This window comes from Dasypus novemcinctus, chromosome 16, assembly GCF_030445035.2.
Source record: "Dasypus novemcinctus isolate mDasNov1 chromosome 16, mDasNov1.1.hap2, whole genome shotgun sequence".
In the NCBI taxonomy this organism is placed as follows: Eukaryota; Metazoa; Chordata; class Mammalia; order Cingulata; family Dasypodidae; genus Dasypus; species Dasypus novemcinctus.
The window spans coordinates 32,331,550-32,354,233 of record NC_080688.1 but is presented as its reverse complement, the minus strand read 5'-3'; the positions used below and the strand labels follow the sequence as shown (position 1 = coordinate 32,354,233).

Genomic DNA, 22,684 nt, shown 5'->3' with positions numbered 1-22,684 from the left:
CACTTTAGGCTTATTGAAAGTATTTGATGAATAAAGTGCTCAGAACAGTAGTTGGCATACTGTAAGAACTCGATAGTTGGTAGTGTCACAAAAACCTCGGTGACTGTTTTGGTTTGTTAAAAGCTGCTGGGAACAATATATCATAAACGGGTTGGCTTTTATAATGGGACTTATTAGGTTGAAAGCTTACAGCTCTGAGGCTGTGAGAAATCAAGGCATCATCAGAGATGCTGTCCCACCAAAAGTCAGCTGCTGGTGATCCTAGACTCCCGCGACGTGGCAAGGCACCTGGAGGCAGCCACTTCTCTTCCGGGTCTCACTGCTTCAGCTTCTCTTTGCTCCGTCTGTGGCTTCCTCTCTCCCAGGTTCCTCTCTGATATGAGCTCCTGGGTTCCTTCTTCCTGTCTCCAGGCTTTTTTCTGTGTCTGCTGCTTTTTATTCCTCCATTTATAAAGGACTCCAGCAAGAGGAGCACAACCCACCCTGGGTCACGCCTCACTGAAGTAACCCAATCAAAAGCCCCCCACCTGAACCCAATCCAATCAAAGGGTCCCACACCCACAGGAATGGGTTAGCTTTAATAATGTGCTCTTTTTTTGGGATCCACAAAAGCCTCAAACTGTCACAGTGACCCATGCTAAAACCAAAGCTCTAGACTAGTAGGTCTTCAACTGATGCTTATCATTGCCTTCTTCCTGCTCTGTGTTTTGGGTTCTGCCATCTGCCTGCCTCATGGGTTGGGGCATGCCAGAGAGATGGTCCACCATGGAGGTCCACCGATGGGGCTGTGTTGCTGAGTTGTAAGGTGGGGAGCCTGAAACCAAGTCTGGTTCAAACCAGGGAATGTATAAAATCTCCAGGGGGACAGAACAAATTCTGCTGGACATCTCACTTCTCTGGGAGCATTTATTCTAGCTTACTCCTGAATAGCTCTGTCTGCTCCTAGAATGCCTTCATGATGCCTGGTGATTTCTAACAGAAATACCCCTCTTCACAGTCACAAAATGGTCTAAATCTACCTGCTCAACAAAGCCCAAGCAAAATGCTTCTACTTCCACAAAACCTTTTCTGGATCCTGTCTCCCATCTTCTCCTTTAGTCTCACCTCACAATAGAGTATGTATTGTATTCCTCCTATGAACTGAGATAATACTTACCAACTTGTTACTTGACTTGTCCTTGGTCACACTGCAGCTGTTGCATCAATTAGAAGAAAGCATCCTGAGGGCTATCTCCATCCGGTTCATCTTTGCTTCCCATCAGCGCTTTGCTCCATAAATATTTGTTGAAGGAATAAATGATATAAGCTACAACAGCAAAACTGACCTATATTTACACCTGGAGTCACATGTTGGGAAGTTCCAAAAATCTCTGCTCAATAACTGGCTTATTTTAAGACATTCCACTCAGCAGAATTTTGGTCTGCTACTCAAGTCAAGCACTTCAGAAACCTGCTCCATAGGTAGAAGAGGCTTGTAATTATTGGCTGCAGGGAGAGGTATACCTTTAGCAAGAGAGAATAGCATGTTATGATGCGGAGTGCCCAAGGGCTTGTGCCAGGGTGCTACAGCAGAAGTGAATTGGGTGAGCATTTTTTCACAGTGAAAATATTTTAAAGTCTAATGGGATAAAACTTTTCTGAACGTTTTTTTTCTTTCTTTTTCATTTCACTTTAAAGGGAGTTCCCACAGTTGGACTCTTGTTTTGAATGATGTCTTTGTAAACAACTTCCTGGGTTGACAAAGGACACGCTGCATTTCTGTAACTGTGGCTACCCTAGAAGAGAGGAACAAACCAAATGTCCTACTATTTTATGTCCTTACAGATTTTTTGAGTTGAAGTCTCCCAATCTTTATCATGTTTTATCTCTCTAATATACAACGATGAAATAGTAACACTAAACTACATATTATAGATATATAAATGTAAAATAATCATATACAACTATAATAAATGTTTCAAGTAATATGTTTTGTTTTAAATTCCCCTGATCTCTTGACTTATTTTGCTTTCCATTTTTAATAAAGAAAGTTCTGAACACTTACTGAATTTCTTCATCCTTGTGATGGTAAACTTGTCCTATTATTTTAGTTTTGTATTATAAAAGTAGAGCTGGAAATGGAGCAAATTGACTCTGAATTTACATTAAGCAGGGTATCAGTTTGGTTCAATCCCATAAAACTTGCTCAAATGTCATTGACTCAGATTCTGGTATAATTAGGGACATCACATTGTTTCTATTTTATAAGTTAAAGTGATTTTAGCATGACCATATTTCAATATACAAATCTTTTTTCTATTACTCTAGCTAAAATTACTTAGAGCTTTTCTGTTTCTTTGGTGTCATAGTTTAAGGCAATGAACTTCTTTAAGACAGCATTAGAAAACTTCAGCCAGTTTTTGAAATGTTAACAACCAAAATGTAGCCCAGATAAGAAAAAAAATCATTGAAAAGCCTCAGGAAATATACATCTGAGAAAAAATCCAATTGAGATGTTCAAACAAGATAGTACAAATCTTTATAGATACGAAGTTCATGCATAGAAGTCAATAAATGTTTTCTGCCCCTTCTCCCCAACTCCAGTTCTCCGTTTACAACCTCACCTGCCATACCAGCCTCCAGTGAGAAGTAAGAAAACAATTCCTCCTATCAGTTAAATTACACTACTTCCGGGACTGCCTGTTCACAAGTGAAAGCTGTCGGTGATTTTCCATTTACATTAGACATAATCTTGGCTAGAATGAGGGAAGTTTAGAGACCCACAGCTTTCTGCTGATCAGCCTGTCTGTGGCGCTGAGGGGCTGTGGGGAACTGGTCCTGACACAGACCAGGTGCTAAGCCGAATGAATGAATGAATGAATGAATGAATGAATGAATGAATGAATGAATGAATAGAAGTGATACCTTGAGGCTTATGAGTATAGCATGTAGCTAATGGCCTTTTCTTTCCGTTTTGAAAAGAAACAAACTGTTTTCATTCATCATTTCCTCCTCTGTACTTCGACAGAGCTGAAACTTTCCTCTGAGAGGATTTTGGGTTTCTTGACTCTGCTTCGGCAGAGTTGCTTCTCTTCTCCCTCTGCACAGTTCTCTCTTCAATGAAACACAAAAACTCTCCTTGACAGTGTGGCTTCTGATCTGCGGTGTGTGAGGAAGAGCCACGTCTCATGAGAAATGCTGGGGAGGGGACCCTGGAAGGTGTGGGAAAAGGCTACTGACAGAGGTCTGTGAGCCAGGAGGGCCCTGGTGCCTGTTGAGTTCTCTCTTTCCACCTGGAAGATGAAGTTGTAAAGCAGAGAAGGGAAGGGAGGTGGACGGGGTCACTCTATGTGCTGCAGCTGGAGTGGAGACTGACTAGGAGGGGCCTTCCCTGCTCAGCTACTGGGTATACTCAGGAGGGAGAATGTGTTTAGATAACTAAGCACAACCCAGGGAAATCAAAATAAAATCAATAGAATAAGAAGCTAAACGATTCCTGGGCACATCTCCTGGTCTCAGAAAGGAAACTCTTTGCTTGTACTTGTCCCGCCCATGTGGCTTCCATCGTGGCACCATTCTCCCGGCTTAGAACAAGCTCTTGGCGAGCAGAGCAGCAGCATTTACCCATGAATCATTTTCCCAGGTGATAGGCGTGGGTACGTGGAGGTAACCAGAACATACAGTTTGTGCCAATAACAATACGATATTCATGTGTACCTAATAGGTTACAGGGCCCCAGGAAGGGTCACTGTAACTGCCAAAGCCTAAAGAAAATTCTCCACCCTATGCCTGAGAGAACGAGACTTTAATATCTCTAGCATAAAGGATTTACTGTCTTAATGTAGACTTATTAATGCACCACCATGATGAGCGGGCATTTTTTTTTCTCACATATAATATAAAAATCAGCCCTGTATTCAGATTTCTCAGTACTTTTCCTCACATTTTCTCTTATATTTGTTCTTAGGGTTCAAACCCAGTCATCATTTAAACACTGATTTTTTTTTTTAAGGAAGCACTGGGGATTGAACCCAGGACCTCCTACATGGGAAGCAGGTGTTCAACCACTTGAGTTACATCCACTCCCCTTCTACTGCTTTCTTTTTTTTTTTTAAAGATTCATTTATTTATTTCTCTCCCCCCCACCCCAGTTGTCTGTTCTCTGTGTGTATTTGCTGCGTGTTCTTCTTTGTCCACTTCCATTGTTGTCAGTAGCACGGGAATCTGTGTTTCTTTTTGTTGCGTCATCTTGTGTCAGCTCTCCGTGTGTGCAGCACCAATCCTGGGCAGGCTGCACTTTCTTTGGCGCTGGGCAGCTTTCCTTACGGGGCGCACTCCTTGCACATGGGGCTCCCCTACACGTAGGACACCCCTGCGTGGCAGGGCACTCCTTGCGCGCATCAGCACTGCGCATGGGCCAGCTCCACACGGGTCAAGGAGGCCGGGGGTTTGAACCGCGGACCTCCCATGTGGCAGGCGGACACCCTAACCACTGGGCTAAGTCTGCTTCCCTCTACTGCTTTCTGATCACATATCTCATATTGCTTCCTCTTACAGTCAGGGCTTCTTAGAGCTGACTTCTTTTGAGAGCAATCATGTCTTATCTAAAGTTTTTAGTAAACTTATGATTGTGCCATAATGCCACCTCTTCTGTCTCTGGTCTGCTCCCCATTCAGGGGATGCCGCCATCCATCCCATTTTTCAAGCCTGTAGGTAGATGAGTCCTCCTGGGCAATTCCCTCTCCTCCAACCTCTCTCCAGTCCACACCCAAACCCTGTCCATCTCACCTCCTTTTTAATCTGGGCATCATCTCCACTGCCCTATTCTCACTTGGTCTACCAAGAGGCAAGGGCCTCCTAAGTGGCCCGGCCTAGGCAGAGTTGGGCTTCCTGAGACTGCAGGGATGGAGGGATGGAAAGTGCCGTCAGCGGCAGGGGCCCACATTTGTTCCTGTGCAGAACCTTGGATGGGACTGGCTCTGAATGTGGAGCACTGAGGCCTGAGAATCCACTGGCCAAGGTGGATGCTGAGGGGGTGCAGGCCCTGGATATGAGGCAGGGTCAGCGTGCCCCTGGTCACAGGCTATCAGGAGCAAGAAGAGGTTACAAAGGAAAACAAAATGTATTCCATATATACCCACAGTCTCCCAGTTCTTCCGGTCTTCATTCTTTATTGATAAAAATTTCTGTCTGATATTATTTTCCCTCCGTCTGAAGAACTTCCTTTAATAATTCTTACAGTGCAGTTCTGCTAGTGGTGGCTTTCAGCTTTAGTGGGAGAAAATGCCATGATTTCATCTTAATTTTTTTTTAAGAGACATTGAGCACTGAAGGCAGGACCTCTTACATGGGAAGCAGGTGCTCAACCACTGAGCTGCACCCACTCCCCAGTCTTAATTTCTGAATGATGTTTTCAGTAGATAAAGAATTCTAGGTAGTTTTATTTTTACTTTCATTACTTGTACTATTCTCACTTATGTTCTTCTGTATGTTTTTAAGATCGTCTCTTGATCAATGTTTTTCAGCAGTTTCATTATGATGTGCCTTGGTATGCTTGTGTCTCTACTTAAAATAGTCAATCTTTCCTCTGGCTTCTGGAACATATGGAATATAGCTATCATGTTTTAAGGTCCTTCTCTGCTAATTCTATCATCTTTCATTTCCAGGTTTGTTTTATTTATGTGTTTTCCCCTGGTGTTCATATTTGCCTGCTTCTTTATATGCCTGTTAATTTCTTTTTTTAGGTGCCAGGACCAGAGATTGACCCTGGGACCTCATATGTGTGAAGACAGCATGCAACCACTGAGCTATACCAGCTCCCCAGCTGGTTTTTCCATTTGTCTGCTTGTTTTTTTTAGTTTTTAGGGGTACTGGGGGACCGAACATGGGACCTTATACATGGGAAACAGGCATGCAACCACTTGAGCTACATCTGCTCCCCTGCCTGGTAATTCTTGATTGGATGCTAGCCATTGTGATTTTTACATTATTGAGAAGGTTCTCATTTAAATTGTTTTGTACTTGGTTCATCATTAAGCTATTGCAGATATCTCATCTTTTCATGGCTTGCTTTTAGGATTTGTTAGGGAGCACCCAAAGCAGCTTTTAATCTAGGACTAATTTAGCCCCACTACTAAGGTGAGAAACTTCTGAGGACTCCACCAATGCTCCACGTGTTACAAAGTCTTTTCATTGCGGTTGGTGGAAATGAGAACTATTCTCAACCCTGTGTGATCTCCAGAAATTGTTTGGCTTACTACTTTCCAGTGCTCTTTCCCCATGCATACTCAGAACAGGACTCAGCCAAAGGTCCCTCTGTAGCTCTCCAGAGTGCAATTCCCTTCTCCAAGTACTCTTTTCTGTAAATTCTAGCCTCCTGAGCCTTTTTGAACTTTGGTCTCTATCTCCTGAACAAGATTGGCAGGTTCATTTGGGTTCCCCCTGGCTGAACTGCAGTCTGAAAATTTCCTCCAGGAAATAAGCTGCAGCACTTTTAAGCCTCTCATTACTTTTCCTCTTTCTCCCAGGGCTCACAGTCCTGCACTGCTGTTTTCCACTGTTCAAAACCAGTTTTTTAAATCACGTATTTCACTTAATTTTTTTAGTTGTTTTTGTTGGGAGGACCATTCCCAAAACAGTAAACCTTTGTGACGAAGTATTAATAGAATTCCTCCATACCATTGTTTTACATTTGATTCTCTGGGTCCCCTGACATTTACCATTTTCTTGGGAATTATTGGTTTAGGATTCCTATACCATCTGGTGCTATAAGTTTGGACCCTACCAGCAAGTAGAACTGGCTTGAGGAATCCATTTTTTTTTTCCCCACCGAAAACCACCTCCAGGCAGATGACAAGCTTCCAGGTAGCATCTCCAAGTCAGGTGGTGATATTTTTATTATCCCCTTTTTTTTTTGGCTAAATAACCTTTTGTGCACCCCAGTTTTGTAGAGGGATCTTGATACCAGCTCCCCACCTTGAACCATCTGAATCTACTTCTCTTGTTCTGGCAGGGCTATTAAAATTTCAATCTCAGGCCCTAGGCTCTACATAAAAGTAAAGTTAGTGTTTTTGCATTATGGAGTCTTTACCTATTTGATTATAATATACTTGTAATGTTTTACAGAATTTGGACCATTAGCAGCTGAACTTTGTGATTATGATATAAAATGTTCTCTTGATTGTGATTTTGTGCGGAAGTCTAAGTTTATATACGATCTAAGAACACTTAGGAAAAACCAAGGTTTTCCATATTTTGTACACTTCGTTTAGTAGATAATATTATTTAAGCCCTGGGAAGGTTTTTGTTTGTTGCCAGATAAGAGTAGTACTTAAAATGGAAAGCAAATATATTAAATTAAAAATACAGTTTAACAAGTTAAAGGGAATTTAATTATGTATGAAAAGCACCTTAAGTGGAGTAGGTGTAGTTCAGTGGTTGAGCATGTGCTTTACAGGTATGAGGTCATCTTAGGAGGTTCCCAGCACCTCCTAAAAAAACTAACAAAAACAAAAAAACACCTTAAAATCATTTTTAAATGGCTATGCTTTAAAATGGAAAAAATAAGAGTTTAAAGCTCAACTTCAAAGATTTTAAAAGATCTAAGTTTTTAAAATTTGTCCCTTTAGTTTATTGAATATTAATTTTGTAAAACTAAACCCTGAGCAGTATTTTCTGTGTATCAATATGATCTTCTGTGCACTAAAAGCTCACATTTAACAGGTCACAGACTCATAAATTTTTAGAAAATACCTTCAGCATTATTGAATTAATGGATCTATAGTTTCAGTTGTATTTTCCCCTGTAGAAATAGCAGCTTTTTCCCTAAGCTATCACATAATGAGTAGCTAATTTAGTTTGTTCCATTATAATGGCTGAAATAATTCTTGTAACTATTTTATTGAGAAGTCTCAGATTACAGAGCTATGAAGGCAAAAGTTATTTCTCTCACTGTCACCAACCGCATCCCATCAATTCCCTGTCTGCTGGGTAGCAGGCATTGCAGCAATCGCACAGTTTGATTTCATAAGCTTTCACACAGTTTCAGAATTTAGAACACACTGTGTTGAAATTTCATTTTCATCAGATTCAAAGTCTTTGTCTTCTTCACCAGTTCGGGCCGTAGTGAATCGGAATGGGGGATGGGGTGGTGGGTTCTGCTCTCACACGCCTTTTCCATGCTGGGGCCTCTGCTCTGGGGGCTTTGAGGGGGCACATTAGGGATTCTTTTTATTTATTTTTAAAAAGATTTATTTATTATTTTAGGGATTCTTTAGAGAGTCTTACGGGCATAGGCGCTCTGCCCATGCTTGATTTTTTTTTTTAGTAGGTACCGGGAATTGAACCTCATGCATGGCAAGCAAGTGCTCAACCACTTGAGCTACATTTGCTCCCTTGACTTCCTTCTTTCCAGGGCTTCCCTGCAGTGTCCGCGCTGCAGCCCTTTTCTTGGAGACCTCTTGCAGAGGAGAGAGAGAACTGCAAGACTGCTCCAGTCCAGCACCCTGCACAGGGTCCACTTGGGCCTCAGGGAACTCATTTACCTCTCTCGGTCCCCAAGTTCAATGTCACAGCAGTGGCACCAGGCACTGAACTAGCCAAGTGAACTGGCAACCCTCAGAAAGCCAGGCCTGGCTTTGTAAAGAGAGGGTGCCTGTCTTCTCTAAACTGTAAACGGGAGGCTCTTGCCCCACACCCCATCCTCAGCAGGAGGAAGGAAGGGGCAAAACTCCCCTTGCAATTTCCACCTTCCTCCAGCGGTGTGCGTGGGTGTGTGTGCTTGTGAGGTGGTGGGCGGGGGAGGCAGACAGTGCCTCCTAAGGCTGTTCTGCAGAGTGGCCCCTCTCGGAGCCCCGCACGGAGGGCAGGTGCAGCAGCCAGCACTTCCCTGAGCTTAGATGCACTTAGATGCACGTTCTTCAGCGACTTTTATTGTCCATCTAGCACCAGACACCCCACACCGAATTATCGGTGTTTCTTAATTGGCATATCACACAGTCACTCCGGGTGTCTCAACAATGGCCTTGGCGTCACTGTAAGGTATGCTAACAGATGGACATGCCAGCAGTTTCACACCCTAACTGACCTCAGCTGGCTTATCCCATCATGCCATCAAGGCTTTGCTTTAATCCAAAGGAACTTAAATTGGAAGAGGTGCTGTGGGGAGTATTGAGGGAAATGCAGTGGAGGCCACCCAACTGCACCGCCAAACACCAGAACCAGCCCCGCCCTTGGCCCCTGGCCAGTTCCACCACAAACTCACTAAAGCACCCTTCTCAACCCAAGCCCCACGGGCAACAGAGTATCTTCCTGGCTACAGCCAAAGCTAAGCATTAAAACGAGACCCCTTGGTGGCTTTGGGGTTATTTTCGTTTTTGTAAAAGAGCACAAAGCGTCTCTCCTCTCCTGTGCACTGGCGTACAGCATTTGTACTGCTTTAACGAGATAACTGCTCCTGGTAGCACTGGGAAAGAAGTTCCCCAAGTATGGTCTCTGTGTTATTTATAACTTTGATTTGAATCTGGAGACTGCAAAGGCAGGAACTTGTTGACCTGAATCAGTGGACGTGGGCAGAGGGCACGTGTGACTTAGTGCGGCGTCTGCTGAAAGAACCCGTCCCTGGCGGCGCTGGGACGCAGGAGGCGTGAGGCCGCAGACCGCCACTGGGGAATGGACTTCGTGCACTGACGCCAAAGAAGGTGCCAGATGGGCAAAGCACTATTTCACCGGTGACCTTTCTTTCTCATGCTGTGCATTTTCAAGGGTAAATGTATGTGGGTATCTGCGCAGTGTTGCCACATGGTGTTCTCAGCATGTTACCTTCCAAACGATGTGCAATGAAACTGCTTTTAGCTGGTGATATGGTACAGGAATTTCTGTTAAACTTCACAGCAGCAGCCATACATACATATTCGGCCAGGGCTGCATAGAAACCTTTTATTTACTGAATATTTATTCTTTCTTATATGTTACAAGTCATGCTAGGTTAATAGATCACTTTGTTTCTACTAGTGTCTAGTAAATGACTGCTCTAGTTTTACAAATTGGCAAATGTGTCGTTGTGCCTTGAAACTTTTCTTTTACTTTCTTCCTTTTACTGTCCTTCCTTTCTTCCTTCTCTCCATTCCTGTGGGCTTATTTCTCTTTGTGAGGGTAGGATAACCTGGTTAGTGCATATAGTCAGGTGACCAGTGTCAAAGAGTTTGAGTATCTGCAGCCCTTTCTCATGCCACTGATAAAGTGGCATGCAGCCACAGGCAGTCACAAGGCAAAACTCCCTCTGCACATGAGATGAGTTGACTTTATGAAATACAACTGAAACATGCAGTAACTTGTAGTAGTCAGCATGCAACTTCACAGGCCAACTAGAGAATTTTTCAAACTTTTATTTCTGACTTAAAGAAAAAGTTTAAGTCATCACTAATTTTGCAAGGACAGGATATTTATCAATGTTGCGAAGTGGTTGTTATAGAAGTTACCATCATAAGGCCATGTATAGAATTGAGGAGAAAACAGGTTGACTTCCTACAACTGCTGGTCAGATCTTAAGTCCCCCTTGAGCGAGAATTTCTTTCGTATCTTAGACTGAGAGGAACAATAGGACACTGCCCAGGTAATCCTGACAACAGTTGAAACATCATTGTCCTCTTGGAAACTGTTTCTTAGAGGGCTGTGAACTTGGCTTCTTCTGAAAGAATCCTTATCTTCCTGACTGATCGAGGAGAAAATTAGAACAAAAGCAGAGGGTTGCAGATTTTGAAGGAAAAAGGGGAAAGGTTAAGACTTTTTCTCAACTTGCATTGGCAAAACTACCTCTTCAGCATTTAACTTTTGAGTCAAAAGCATCTTACCAATAAATATAAATGTCATATATATCACTATGAAAATAGTATTTCTGTGAGGTAATAAGCCCTATGTGAATGCTGTATACAACTTTACGGTTGCCACTTAATCCTACACGCTCACCTCCGTTCATGTCTATTTACACTATATTCCTATTTACTAACGTAGGATGGGTGTCCTTTATGCAGTGCTTCTGGTTCTGGGATGTTCTTTTTGTGTATTCAAACACTTTGAAATTAAAACACACCTACACACAGGTGGTGAAGAGGAAAGGTGTGCAAACTGTTTATTAATACTGAGGGGGCTGCAGACGACAAGACCGCCAGTAGAAAAGCACATCAGTATCGTCACAACACACAAAATATGCTGGCTGGCTTCACCACTTGTCTCCTTGCATGATTACAATGCACGGGCATTTACTGGTACAGTCCAGCCCAGATCCAAACTCTGCTCCACAGCACCTACTTCTGCTCTCTGACCTCGGTTCAACCTCACTCAGCCTTCATTCTGGGTCTTTTCCTTAAAAGGGTATCCTAACATGTGTGCCACCAACAGGATTTTCTTAACACATCATTTGCAGATAAAGGAAAACTACTCAAACGTCATTAGTCGGTGCCCTTTCTCATGTGAGTAAAAGATGAGACAACTCCCCCCCAACCCCGCAAAGCCAGCCCAAGCCCTCTCCTCCCCGGCCGCCGGCCCCGCAGGCCGCAGCGCGCCCCCCGCACACCCCGGGCCACGGTCACTTGGCCTTCTTGTCCCCCTTCTGCAGCTCGGCCGGGGCCTTCCGCGCCTCCTCCTCCGGGATGAACACGCTGACGGTGAGGTCGCTGGTCTCCGTGCCGTACTTGTTTTTCACCACCAGGCTGTATTTGCCCGAGTCGGCCGAGCTCACCCCCGTGATGGTGAAGTAGACGGTCTTCCCGCCCTCGAACTTGAGGTTGCAGTGGTCGTCGGAGGCCAGAGACTTCTCGTTCTTCAGCCAGGAAACCTCGGGAGGAGGGTCGCCCCACACGGTGCAGGTGAGATTAAGGGCCTGCGGGACAGGTGACATGGGGGCAGAGGCGACTTACCAGACGGCATTAGGCTCCACTTTCCAGAACCTTTCTGGAGGTTTGGCGTAATGGGAGGAAGGAGAAATAGAAATACCCCAGGCCTAGGTTTAAGGTGGTTTACTTTTATGCACCTGTAAAAGTTAAAATTTGAAATCCAATCCCAATAGGTTTCTTCAGGGCACGGGCTTTCTGGTTTCTGGAATGCTCATCATCAAAAACACAGAGCCGTTTACGTCTATTCCCATCTCCGCTTTCTCTTTTGTAAACATGTAAGATGCCATTTTCTCTAATGTGGCGTTTTGGACTCTGTCTCAGTAAAGGAATCTCGTTGTCACGCTCAACACCTGCTCACTTTTGCTTTTCATCTGCACCTGAGCCCTACAGCAGAGTCCCAGCAGCTGCTTCAGATAATATAACTCATTTTCAAATTCCATCTTCCTCATTTTACTTCCCTCCGCCATTCCCATCCCATCTGTCGCAGCTGCAAAAGTGCTCTACCAAAATGTATCCTAGAGGAAATATTGCCCGTTGTGCCAAGACCCTCTTCTAAAAGACTGATATTAGGCCTACAGTTTTATTTATTGTACTTTTTAACCGAGAATTTTAGTGAGATACGTGCAGATGTAAGAAATAAGGGAGAGAAATACTGTGTAGCCTTTTTCCAGTTTTTCCCAATGGAATCATTTGGCAAAAGTATGGTATCATATCACAACCAGCATGCTGACATTGACATAATCCACTGATCTTATTTGGATTTCCCCAGTTTTACTCGTTCTCATTAGTGTGTGGGCATGTGTGTTTAATTCTGTAATATTTTATCACCTGTGTTGGTTTGTGTATCCACCACCACAGTCAAAACACAGAACATCTTCCTTGCTGCAAGGACCCCTTGTGCTGCCCTTTTACAGTCAAGCTCACTTTCCCTTTCCTCACTGGCCGCTCTCTGTTCTAGCCCCTGCAACCACGTATCTGTCCTCCATTTCTAAAATTCTGTCCCTTTGAAAATGTTATATAAATGGGACCCTGCAGAATATAACCTTTGGGATTGCCTTTTGTCACTCAGCATAATTCCTTGGAGATTCATCCAAGTTTCTGTGTATTGCGAGCTTGCTCCTTTTTATTGATACATGCCGTGGTCTGGAGGTACCCATTGAGAGACATCTGGGCTGTCCCCATTTTGAGCTATTATATATACAGCTACTCTGAACATTCGTGGACAGGTTTTCATGTCAACCGAAGTTTTCGTTTCTCTGGGATAAATGCTGAGGAGGGCAATTTCTGGGCCATATGATAATTGCATGTTTCTTTTTTTTTTTTAAGAAAATGCCAAATTGTTTCCCACTGCGGCTATACCTCTTGATTTTACAGCTCCACCAGGAATGCACAAGTGATTGAATTTCTCTGCATTTGTTGTTGTTACTACATTTTCTTTTTGCCACTCTGATATGTGTTTCATGATATAACACTGTGGTTTTAATTTGCATTTCCCTGATAGTGAATAATGTTGAAATTACTTTACATTTTAAATTCTCTTATTTCATTTTTTCTTACTAAAATCTAGAAATTACAAGGAAAAGGACTAGGGATCACAGTATGCTGGGAAAAGTATATCCTTCTAATGGGTCTTATAAGATCACTTGGTAATGCCTTTGTAGAAATGTAATTTAAAATCAGGTAAATTAAGACATTTGTTCTCCTTCCATAAGGAATTCACACTGAATTTTTCTATAATACATTTTAGTAATATATGTATATATATATGAGTTAAACTGTGGCAGTTAATCTTACCCAAGCAGCCCAGGTATATGGTTTCAGGAGCTATAATTAACTGGGGACCGAAACTTTTAATAAAGCCAAACAAAACACTCCCAAACAGACACATATTATAACATGGATGAACCTTGAGGATATTATGCTGAGTGAAATAAAACACAAAAGGACAAATATTGTATGGTCTCGTTAATATGAACTAAATATTGTTAATAAACACATGGAGGTAAAACCTAGCATATAGGTTACTGGAAGATAGCATGAGGGCAGAGGAGGGGTACTGATGCTTAGTGTATATAGAATTTTAAATTAGCTTGACTGTAAAAGTGTGAAAGTGGGTAGAGTTGATGGTAACACATTATAGTAAGTATAACACGGCTCCTGAACGTATTAAGTGGTTAATGGAAGTGTTTCTAAATGGAATTGTGACTGAAAGCGGTAGTCTAGGGATATAAATGTCAGTTGAAAGAAAGCTAGAGAATAGTCTAGAGACTAAATAACATAGTGAACCTGGAGGTGGATAAGGATTGTAGTTAATAGTACAAATATAAGAACGTTCTTCACGGACTAGAATAAATGTACGTCACTATTACAAGGTGGTAAGAATATAGTGATGCATGGGAAAAATACAGTTAGTGTAACTGATGGACTATAGTTAATAGCAATATTTTAATATTTTTGTATCAATGTCAAAGAACATACTGTATCAAGGCTAAGGGTCAATAGGGGGGTATGGAATTTTTTCTTTTGGACTAAGGAAAACATGTAAAAATTTACTGAGGCAATGACTACACAGCTCTGGGATGAAAGTGAGAGCCCCTGAGTGTTCTTGGATGGACTGTACTGGGACTGCACAACACGTGAACCATGTGGTTGAAGATGGACTGTGGTTAGCAGTACAAATATGAGCGTGTTCTCTCTTGAATAACAAATGTACAATACTAATATATGGTGTTCATAATAGGGTGTATGGAAAAATATTCCAAATGTACTCTACGGACTATAGTTAGTGGTAATAGTTTGATGATGTTCTTTCATAATCTGTAACAAATATTCCTTATCAATGTAAGGTGTTGGTGAATGGGGAATGTAGGAAATTCTGTACATTATGCATGATTGTTTTGTAATAAAAAATACGTATATTTAAAAAACACTCCCAAAAACTTCAGCATCTTGGAAAGCCATTATCCATAATTCAGGTGAGAGAGTTTGCAAAGTGCTCCCATGTACATTCTCTCTTAATTCTCACTTTGATCCAATGAGTTGGGTATTGGAAAAGGGACTTTAAAAACAAAAACAACCCTGCAATGGTTAATCTTATAGTCAACTGTGGTCATATTTTGTACCCATGACAAATGGCAGCTACATCTCATTAAAGCATTTAGATATGCCTTGTTTTATTACCCTAGTTCTACTTACCCATTGTATTTCTTCATTACCCTTTTGCGGTGGGCAAAGGTTTTGTTCCCCTGCAAATACTCATATCTCTATGTCTGGTATATTAAACTTGTTTAGGAATGAAAAAAGTGAACCCAGGTTAGAAATTATATCCATTGCCTTCCTGAGGGATTATTAGGGAGCCAGGAAATCCCAGTTTAAAACCAAATGGAAAGAAATCAGTTTTCAGCAGAAATAGAGCCTGCTGAAACACACTGAGCTGCATGTTCCTCTTCAACGATGAGGTATTTAATAGTGCAATCTATTTTCACTATGTGTTAGAGTTTGCTTCTTTCAGTTATATTTGCCACATAATTATTGTCAAACATTTTCAGCTTCTCGTGATTTTAAAGGGTAGCAATGGAAAGACACATAGTAGTCTACATATGTCCACAAGAGACAGAGTGGCTGAGTGGGAACACCCTGATGCTTGACCTACAGAACATGAAGATGACTGGGATACTGAGCTTTTAACCTGGAATTGGCTTATCCTGATATCAAATACAAACAGCCATGGAAGAAGAGGGAGATGGTGGGATGCTGTGTGCACCTTTAAGGAAGGAACGAAGTCTGGGACCCTGGAACCTCTCCCGGAGGGAAGAAGCCTGGGCAGGAGCGCCCCATACTCACCTTCCCTTCCTGGATGGTGACCACATCTGGGAGGCCGCCCAGCACGCGGGCACGATCTGCAAGCAAAGGCATTTCTGATTAAGCCTGAACTTAGGAGGGTCAGTAATACCATAACAAAACCTCCCCAAGGTAACTAGTTTTCCAATTTAGGTACCTGTTTTCAACATGCAAATAAGGATGCAGTGATTTTGGATGTTAATCCTTCACACATATCACATGCATATGGGGGCTGGGGAAGGTCTGTGTTTGAAACCTCAAATATCCATTTGAGATCCCTATATCGTATAAAGACCTGCTCTATTATTTTCATGGCTCTTTTTTTTTTTTTAAGTGTTTTTATACTTTATTGTTTTAATTAATTAATTATTTCTCCCCTCTCCCTCCATTGTCTGCTCTCTGTGTCCATTCGCTGTGTGTTCTTCTGTGTCTGCTTGTAGTCTCATTAGGCAGCTCCGGGAACTAATCCTGGGACCTTCCAGAATGGGAGAGAGCTGATCATTCTCTTGTACCACCTCAGCTCCCTGATCTGCTGCATCTCGTATTCTCTCTCCTCTGTGTCTCTTTTTGTTGAGTCATCGTGCTGTTCCAGCTCTCTGTGTGGGCCAGCACTCCTGCATGGGCCGGTACTCCAAGCAGGCCAGCACTCCATATGGGTCAGCTGGCCACATGGGCCAGCATGCCTTCACCAGGAGGCCCTGGGCATCAAACCCTGGACCCTGGTAGGTGGGAGCCCAATTGCTTGAGCCACATCTGCTCCCCATTCATGGCTCTTTTCAGCCCTGGACATTCTGGAGCTTAGTGAAACTGAGCTCAAGGAGGCAAAGCAGAGCTCTATGGACAGGGTCCAAGCCACACTTGGCTTCTTTGATGGGTTTCCCTAGGATTATAAGGGCTGCCTAATCAAAGGGTTGTTTGCAAGGGGAGATCTGGAAGCTCTGGCAGACTTGGGCTGTCTTTAGGCCTTCACTGCACAGCTCCCCTTTATCTTCCACTACAGCAATAGGCTCCCAGGACCTCGGTAGTTCTTGGTGGTGCTATCCCAGGAGGCCATCTATGGCTGTTCAGTATACAAGGGGACAAGGTAGGAGATGGGGTGCTGCAATCCAGGCCTTACTCCCCTAACTAACTGCATGCCTTCTTGAAGGTCACCCAAGGGCATCCTCTCTGGTGCTCACTCAGTGGCCACCACTCTCATTTTTAGGCCTAATTTTCAGTTCATTTGCTCTTCCCAACACTCGTTTCTACTTCTCCACTGAGTCAGGCCAGAGCTTTGAATGATACCTGATGGCATCCCCTGCTGAGCCCTTTACACTATATGTGAGCAGAGCCTGTAATGTGGTTCTCTGTGCCCTTGGCTGTGTGATATTAGGCAAAATACTTCCCTGTGTAGGACTCTGTCTCCTTATCCGTCAAGTGAGGGGTGGCCTTAGATCTGTGAATGTCAAGTCCCCAAACTCTGTTCTACAGTGCCCATGGGATTCCCGTGAGGAGCGGGTACTGAGTCAGGGGCCCAGGGCTACACCCTGCCTTCCATGAAAAGTGACTCTACTCTAACTTGTTTTATATATTGGAACTTTGTGGAACTTTTTGTTTGAATTAAGTGTCTCATGGCATATGAAAGCTGCAAAACACTGAGCTACAGGATGGCTAAGGTGTCCTGAGGCTTTAAACTGAGATCTCAGGAAAGAGTTCCTAGTCTGGAGCATGTGTCAGTTCTTCGACCACACAAGACATTAGGACTCGCGAAAGAGGCTGTCCAGCTGCTTGTGGACCTGGCTGGGCTTGAGGGACACACTGCTCACAGGACAGGGGCAGCCGCCCTCTTGCTCTGGTCCTCTCCTGAACTCACCTTCACCCCCACAGCCCACACCTGGTACTGGCATCGACCCCATTTACCATGCCCAGCAGCATCCCAAACTCAAGGCATGACCTGAGACTGGGAAGGAGAAGGGAGGGGACGGATGAAAACAGTGTAAGTTGGAAGTTCAAGGCTCTGGAAAGTGGATGTGGCTCAACTGATTGAGTGTCCACCTACCATATAGGAGGTCCAGGGTTTGAACCCAGGGCCTCCTGGCCCCTGTGGCGAGCTGGCCCACGCACAGTGCTGCCCCATGCAAGGAATGCCATGCAGGGGTGTCCCCCACATAGGGGAGCCCCACGCACAAGAAGTGTGCCCCGTAAGGAGAGCCACCCCACGCAAAAAGTGCAGCCCGCCCAGGAGCAGCGCTGCACACTCGGAGAGCTGATGCAGCAAGATGATGCCACAAAAAAGAGACGCAGATTCCTGTGCCGCCTGACGAGAATACAAGCAGACACAGAAGAACACACAGCGAATGGACACAAAAGAGCAGACAACGGGCCGGGGAAGGGGGGAGAGAAATAAATAAAAATAAATCTTTAAAAAAAGAGAAGTTCAAGGCTCCATTCTATGGGAAGTGGAAGGGTGACTTCCTGCTTCCCACTCCTCCTCCTCCTTTCAATTCCAACTCAGGATTGACTAGGCAACTTTAGGATGCAATGATTTTCAAATTCTGGCTCCCATATTAAGGAAGAGACGGAATTACTCTGATAGAGTAGCCAGTGACTTGTGGGGTCATATAATACTGTTCTAAACATCTCGACTTGTGAAACCAACAGCTGGGAGGATGAAGGGAGGTGGAAGTTAGGAGTATGCCTCTGGGACTCAGACTGGACAGTTTGGTGTTTGTTCACCTAGACTGTGTCTAGTTAAGTACAAGTAATAAAAGCCTGACTCAGCATCTTTTCCCTTTCACCGGTTCTTGGGAACATGTGGGAGCATCTGTTGTGGGACAAGTTACAGTGTTTCTTGATTTTTCTTTTCTTCAATGTGTGTAAAAGGTTCTGACACATTCTGCCTGTGAGTAATTAACAATGTATTGTGTGATCACCAGCCAAGAGATTTTTCAGATGTCTGGGTGGTAGTTTAAATCAAAAGCTGTATGACATTCTTATAATGTAACCCGAAACCTTCTTTTCAGACATTTCTTCTCAAGGAACTAAAATGAAAACATATGCAGAGCACCTAAGATTTAAAAAATAAGAAAAGAAAGAAAGAAAAGGAAAACCACTTTCACTCTCCTCTATCTTGCAGTCACAATAGCAAAACCAAAGTTATGAAAGGGATTTACTTACTTTTCTCTGCAATAGCAGCTTGTCTGTGATTGAGAAAACAAACAAAGAATTTTACTTTAGTGTTGATTCAAAGTGGTTAACTAGGACTGCATTTTATTGCCTCAGAAACATTTTACTGCTAAGTCTTACAGTGGAAGTATTGCCTTTACTGCACTTGCGAAATAAAAGACTCTTTCTACCACACAAGACCAGAGAACAGTTCACAAACTGTCAGAGAAATTTGTACACTTAAGTGGCATTTGCTAGGAAAAAAACTTACTTTAACCTCTGGAATTCGGCAAAGGCTTCGTCATATGCTTTAAAAGAAAAAAGAAAAGTTAGAATATTCTCACACAGAATTGACAACACACAGGGGCCAATTGAAATTCACAACATGAGAAGTCAGCAGTCCAGACCAGACTAAGCCTCCTTTGAATAAGATTGTGTCTGTGTGTTCATGCTGCAACTTCACAAGAGAAGCAAAAACTTTCTGGGTAGAAAATAGGAAGTCATAGGTTTTAGACATTTTTAAGTCAGTGAGAAACCTTTATGTCTTCAAACAGAAAGGTACAACAGAAAGAAAATTGGAAATAAAAGTCTGCTTCAAATAAAAGTTAGTTGTCTAATAAGCCTCCTGATCAAAAAAGCTTTTCTCTTATTAAATTATCCCAGATGTCATGGCCTTCTAGCCAAACAAGTTAAATGTTTTCCTGTTGTGTCGTCTGGCCTGGATATTTGGGTAAAAGAGTACAATGAGCTACTGTAATCACAGCGCCTGCTGATTCTTGCCTGAAGCAATGTTTCTTATGCTATGATGGAGATGAGATAAAAGACAAGTGAGACGAGGAAATGAGAACAATATAGTTCTAAAAATTTGTGTTTGCTTAGCCAGCAGAATAAGTTGCTTTGACTGAAAACTTCAAGAAAAATGGCAGCTTCATTTTGAAATTGCTCTCACTCATCTTTAAGATCCTCTGGGTCTAGGAATTGTAATATTTTAAGTCTAGGAAATTCTTTGATAATACTAACCTCCCTCCCCTCCCATTTTACAGATGAGAAAAGTAAGCATGAAGTCGGGCTGAAACTCTGGTTTTTGTTTTTTGTCATCTGTTGCACGAGGGGGTGGACTAGCATGGCTAAAGCAGGCTGAGTGTGCAGGAGTCCTCTTTCTCCCCACACCCCACCGAGAAAGAGATCGTGCAGAGCTCGGCCACCTGCCTCTGATGGCGGTACCAACTGGCAAGACAACCCATAGCCTCCTACTTAAGGGTTGAGTGAGGGGTAGTTCCATAAGCTTTGGTGGAGCAGAGAGTAAGAATACTTTTTTAAAAATTTATTTCCCTTTTGCAGTTGTGTTTTGAATGGTCAGATGGACTGCAGAAGTTCCCCGTCATTGTAGGATGTGACTCAGGCAAAGTGCGGCCTAGAAGGCGGTGCTGCCTTGGAGAAGGTGACTCCCACTCACTGCCGAGCTCGTTCAGTGAGTCCTTCCAGTCCTAAGGGGCGGGTGGGGGTGAGGCTCAAACAACCACATTCAAGTATGAATATATTATGAATATATTTAATCCTCTCTGAGAATTAAAAACCTGAGTGATTGCATAGTTAGATTATATTTTAATTTTTGAAGAAGTGGAGGAAAAAGTTTTCATAGCCTACCTTGATAATTTAATATAGACTATTTTATTTCTCTAAGAATGAATAAGATGAAGCAGATGGTACTATGGGAGGATAGAAATGGTATATTTTTGTTTTTTAACATTAATGGCTGTGCATCATCGTCTGTCTTTGCTCTTACATGGAAACCTGTTGTCCATATCTCTCATTCCTTTTTTCTCCTTTTCTGTATTCTTTCCAAAACCCCCCATTCTCTCAGCAGATGACTAAGAAATCTGGGACCATCAGTATCCAATTTCTCAAACTTTCTTCTGTTCTTAATATTTGTCTCTGCTGTTTCATATTTACTTCCGTCTAGTTTCTGAAGATGTATCCCTGCTCCTTTCCAAAGTCTCTCACCTCTGCTCGTGATGTCAAGCCTTCCTATTCTTCAGAACTTTGACATATCAATGATTCTCCTGCACTCGTACCATCAGTCCTTCCAACTAACTGATTTCTTGGACTCTATGAACATGTTTGAATTTCAATCACTATTTAAAAAATGTACTTTTATCAGGGTCCATTCTTCCTTACGTGATTGTAAATTAACTCCTCATCTTTATGAACATCTTCTTGAAATAGCAGTGCAGGCTTATGTTTCCACTACTATTCACAGATTTTCCACCTGCTGAATGCTGGCTTTTGCCACTAGCACTGAATCAAAACTTCTTTATCAAAAATCACCACTGATCTTTCAAAAGATAAGTGTAATGACCTCTTTTCATCCTTTTTTTCTTTAAAGGGCCCATAGATCTACAGTAAGTTCTAACCTACAGAATATCTGCTCACCTTGTCCAGAAAGATCCACCATCTTCTGGTGTCCAGTTTGGCCATCAAAGAGCTCCATTATATATTTCCCTTTGTCATTGGGAGTTGGCTCATTGATTTGTAACCAAATCTGCTCCCCAGTGACCCCACTCTTGACTCTATCTGAGTATTTAACTGCAGCTCCACTGTTAGAATCAAAGAAAACATCATTAGTTTGCTTTCACCCAAAGCAACCTTTACTTGGTCTTTTCTTTTTTAAGATTTATTTTTTATTTATTTCTTTCCCCTTCCCCCCCCACCCCAGTTGTCTGTTCTCTGTGTCCATTCGATATGTGTTCTTGTGTATCTGCTTCCATTCTTGTCAGTGGCACCGGGAATCTGAGTCTCTTTTTGTTGCGTCATCCTGCTGCATCAGCTCTCTGTTTGCGCTGGGTGGCTCTCCTTACGGGGCGCACTCCTTGCACATGGGGCTCCCCTATGCGGGGGAGACCCCTGCGTGGCACGGCACTCCTTGCGCACATCAGCACTGTGCATAGGCCAGCTGCACACGGGTCATGGAGGCCCTGGGTTTAAACTGTGGACCTCCCCATGTGGTAAGTGGATGCTCTGTCCATTTAGCCAAGTTTGCTTCCCTACTTGGTATTTTCTTGAAGGTCTTACTATAAAGTTTTATATGCTTTTAAATAACATGGGATTCACCTATGTTATTACTGTGCTTCAAGGAAATTATTGACTCGAAACACAGAATTTAGGTTCCAAGGCCCAGGCAGGAAGGGGGAGGACTTTGATAGCCTGAACATATAATTCTAAATAGCAGTCTAGGGCTACAACAGACAGCAACACCCATACTTCTCAGGGATATTAATTATCTTTGTTTTTGCTTGGGACTGGGGCTATCTTTAAAACTAAAAGACCAAACTCCATATATATATATATATTTATATATATATATATATATATATATATATATTTATATATATATATATATATATATATATATATTTTTTTTTTTACTGCATATTTCATATAGATGACCTGTGGGTATAAATCAGATTTTACAAGCTGGTCCAAACCATACTTGAGTTTCATCTATGCCGGACATCTATTTACATGCATCATTACAGGTCTATTTAAAACATCTATAAATGTGCACTAGAAAATAGTGCCAAGAGTAAACACGAAGCAGAGTTGCTGCCAAAATGCTTGGGGCATGTTCATTTTCTCTGGATGTGAGTTTCTTTGTAGTCTATAGCAGGTCATGAGCAAGTCAAGAGCATGCATTGTATTCTCTACAAGAGAATAAAAGGGAAATATAACCCTTGCTTTGTGATGAGGGTCTAGAAATGCTGCTGTCATAGATGAAATAAGAAAAAGATAGGTGGATGTATTCTGAATGATGTTAAAAGATACTTTATGAA

The 22,684-nt window shown here is 42.6% G+C and overlaps 1 protein-coding gene across 1 annotated transcript in view; it reads right to left on the bottom strand.

Annotated features, from left to right (window-relative positions):
- Nucleotides 1-11,082: 11,082 nt before the first annotated feature.
- The window catches only part of MYOM1 (myomesin 1), a 150,125-nt gene continuing 138,523 nt past the window's right edge, over nucleotides 11,083-22,684 (bottom strand). The window contains exons 33-37 of the mRNA XM_058277490.2: nucleotides 21,288-21,451; nucleotides 19,126-19,162; nucleotides 18,867-18,889; nucleotides 15,714-15,769; nucleotides 11,083-11,857 (exon numbers count right to left, since the gene is read on the bottom strand). Of these exons, the coding sequence (XP_058133473.1) occupies nucleotides 11,564-11,857; nucleotides 15,714-15,769; nucleotides 18,867-18,889; nucleotides 19,126-19,162; nucleotides 21,288-21,451 (574 nt within the window). The 3' untranslated portion in view covers nucleotides 11,083-11,563. The remainder of the gene's footprint in view (nucleotides 11,858-15,713; nucleotides 15,770-18,866; nucleotides 18,890-19,125; nucleotides 19,163-21,287; nucleotides 21,452-22,684) is intronic.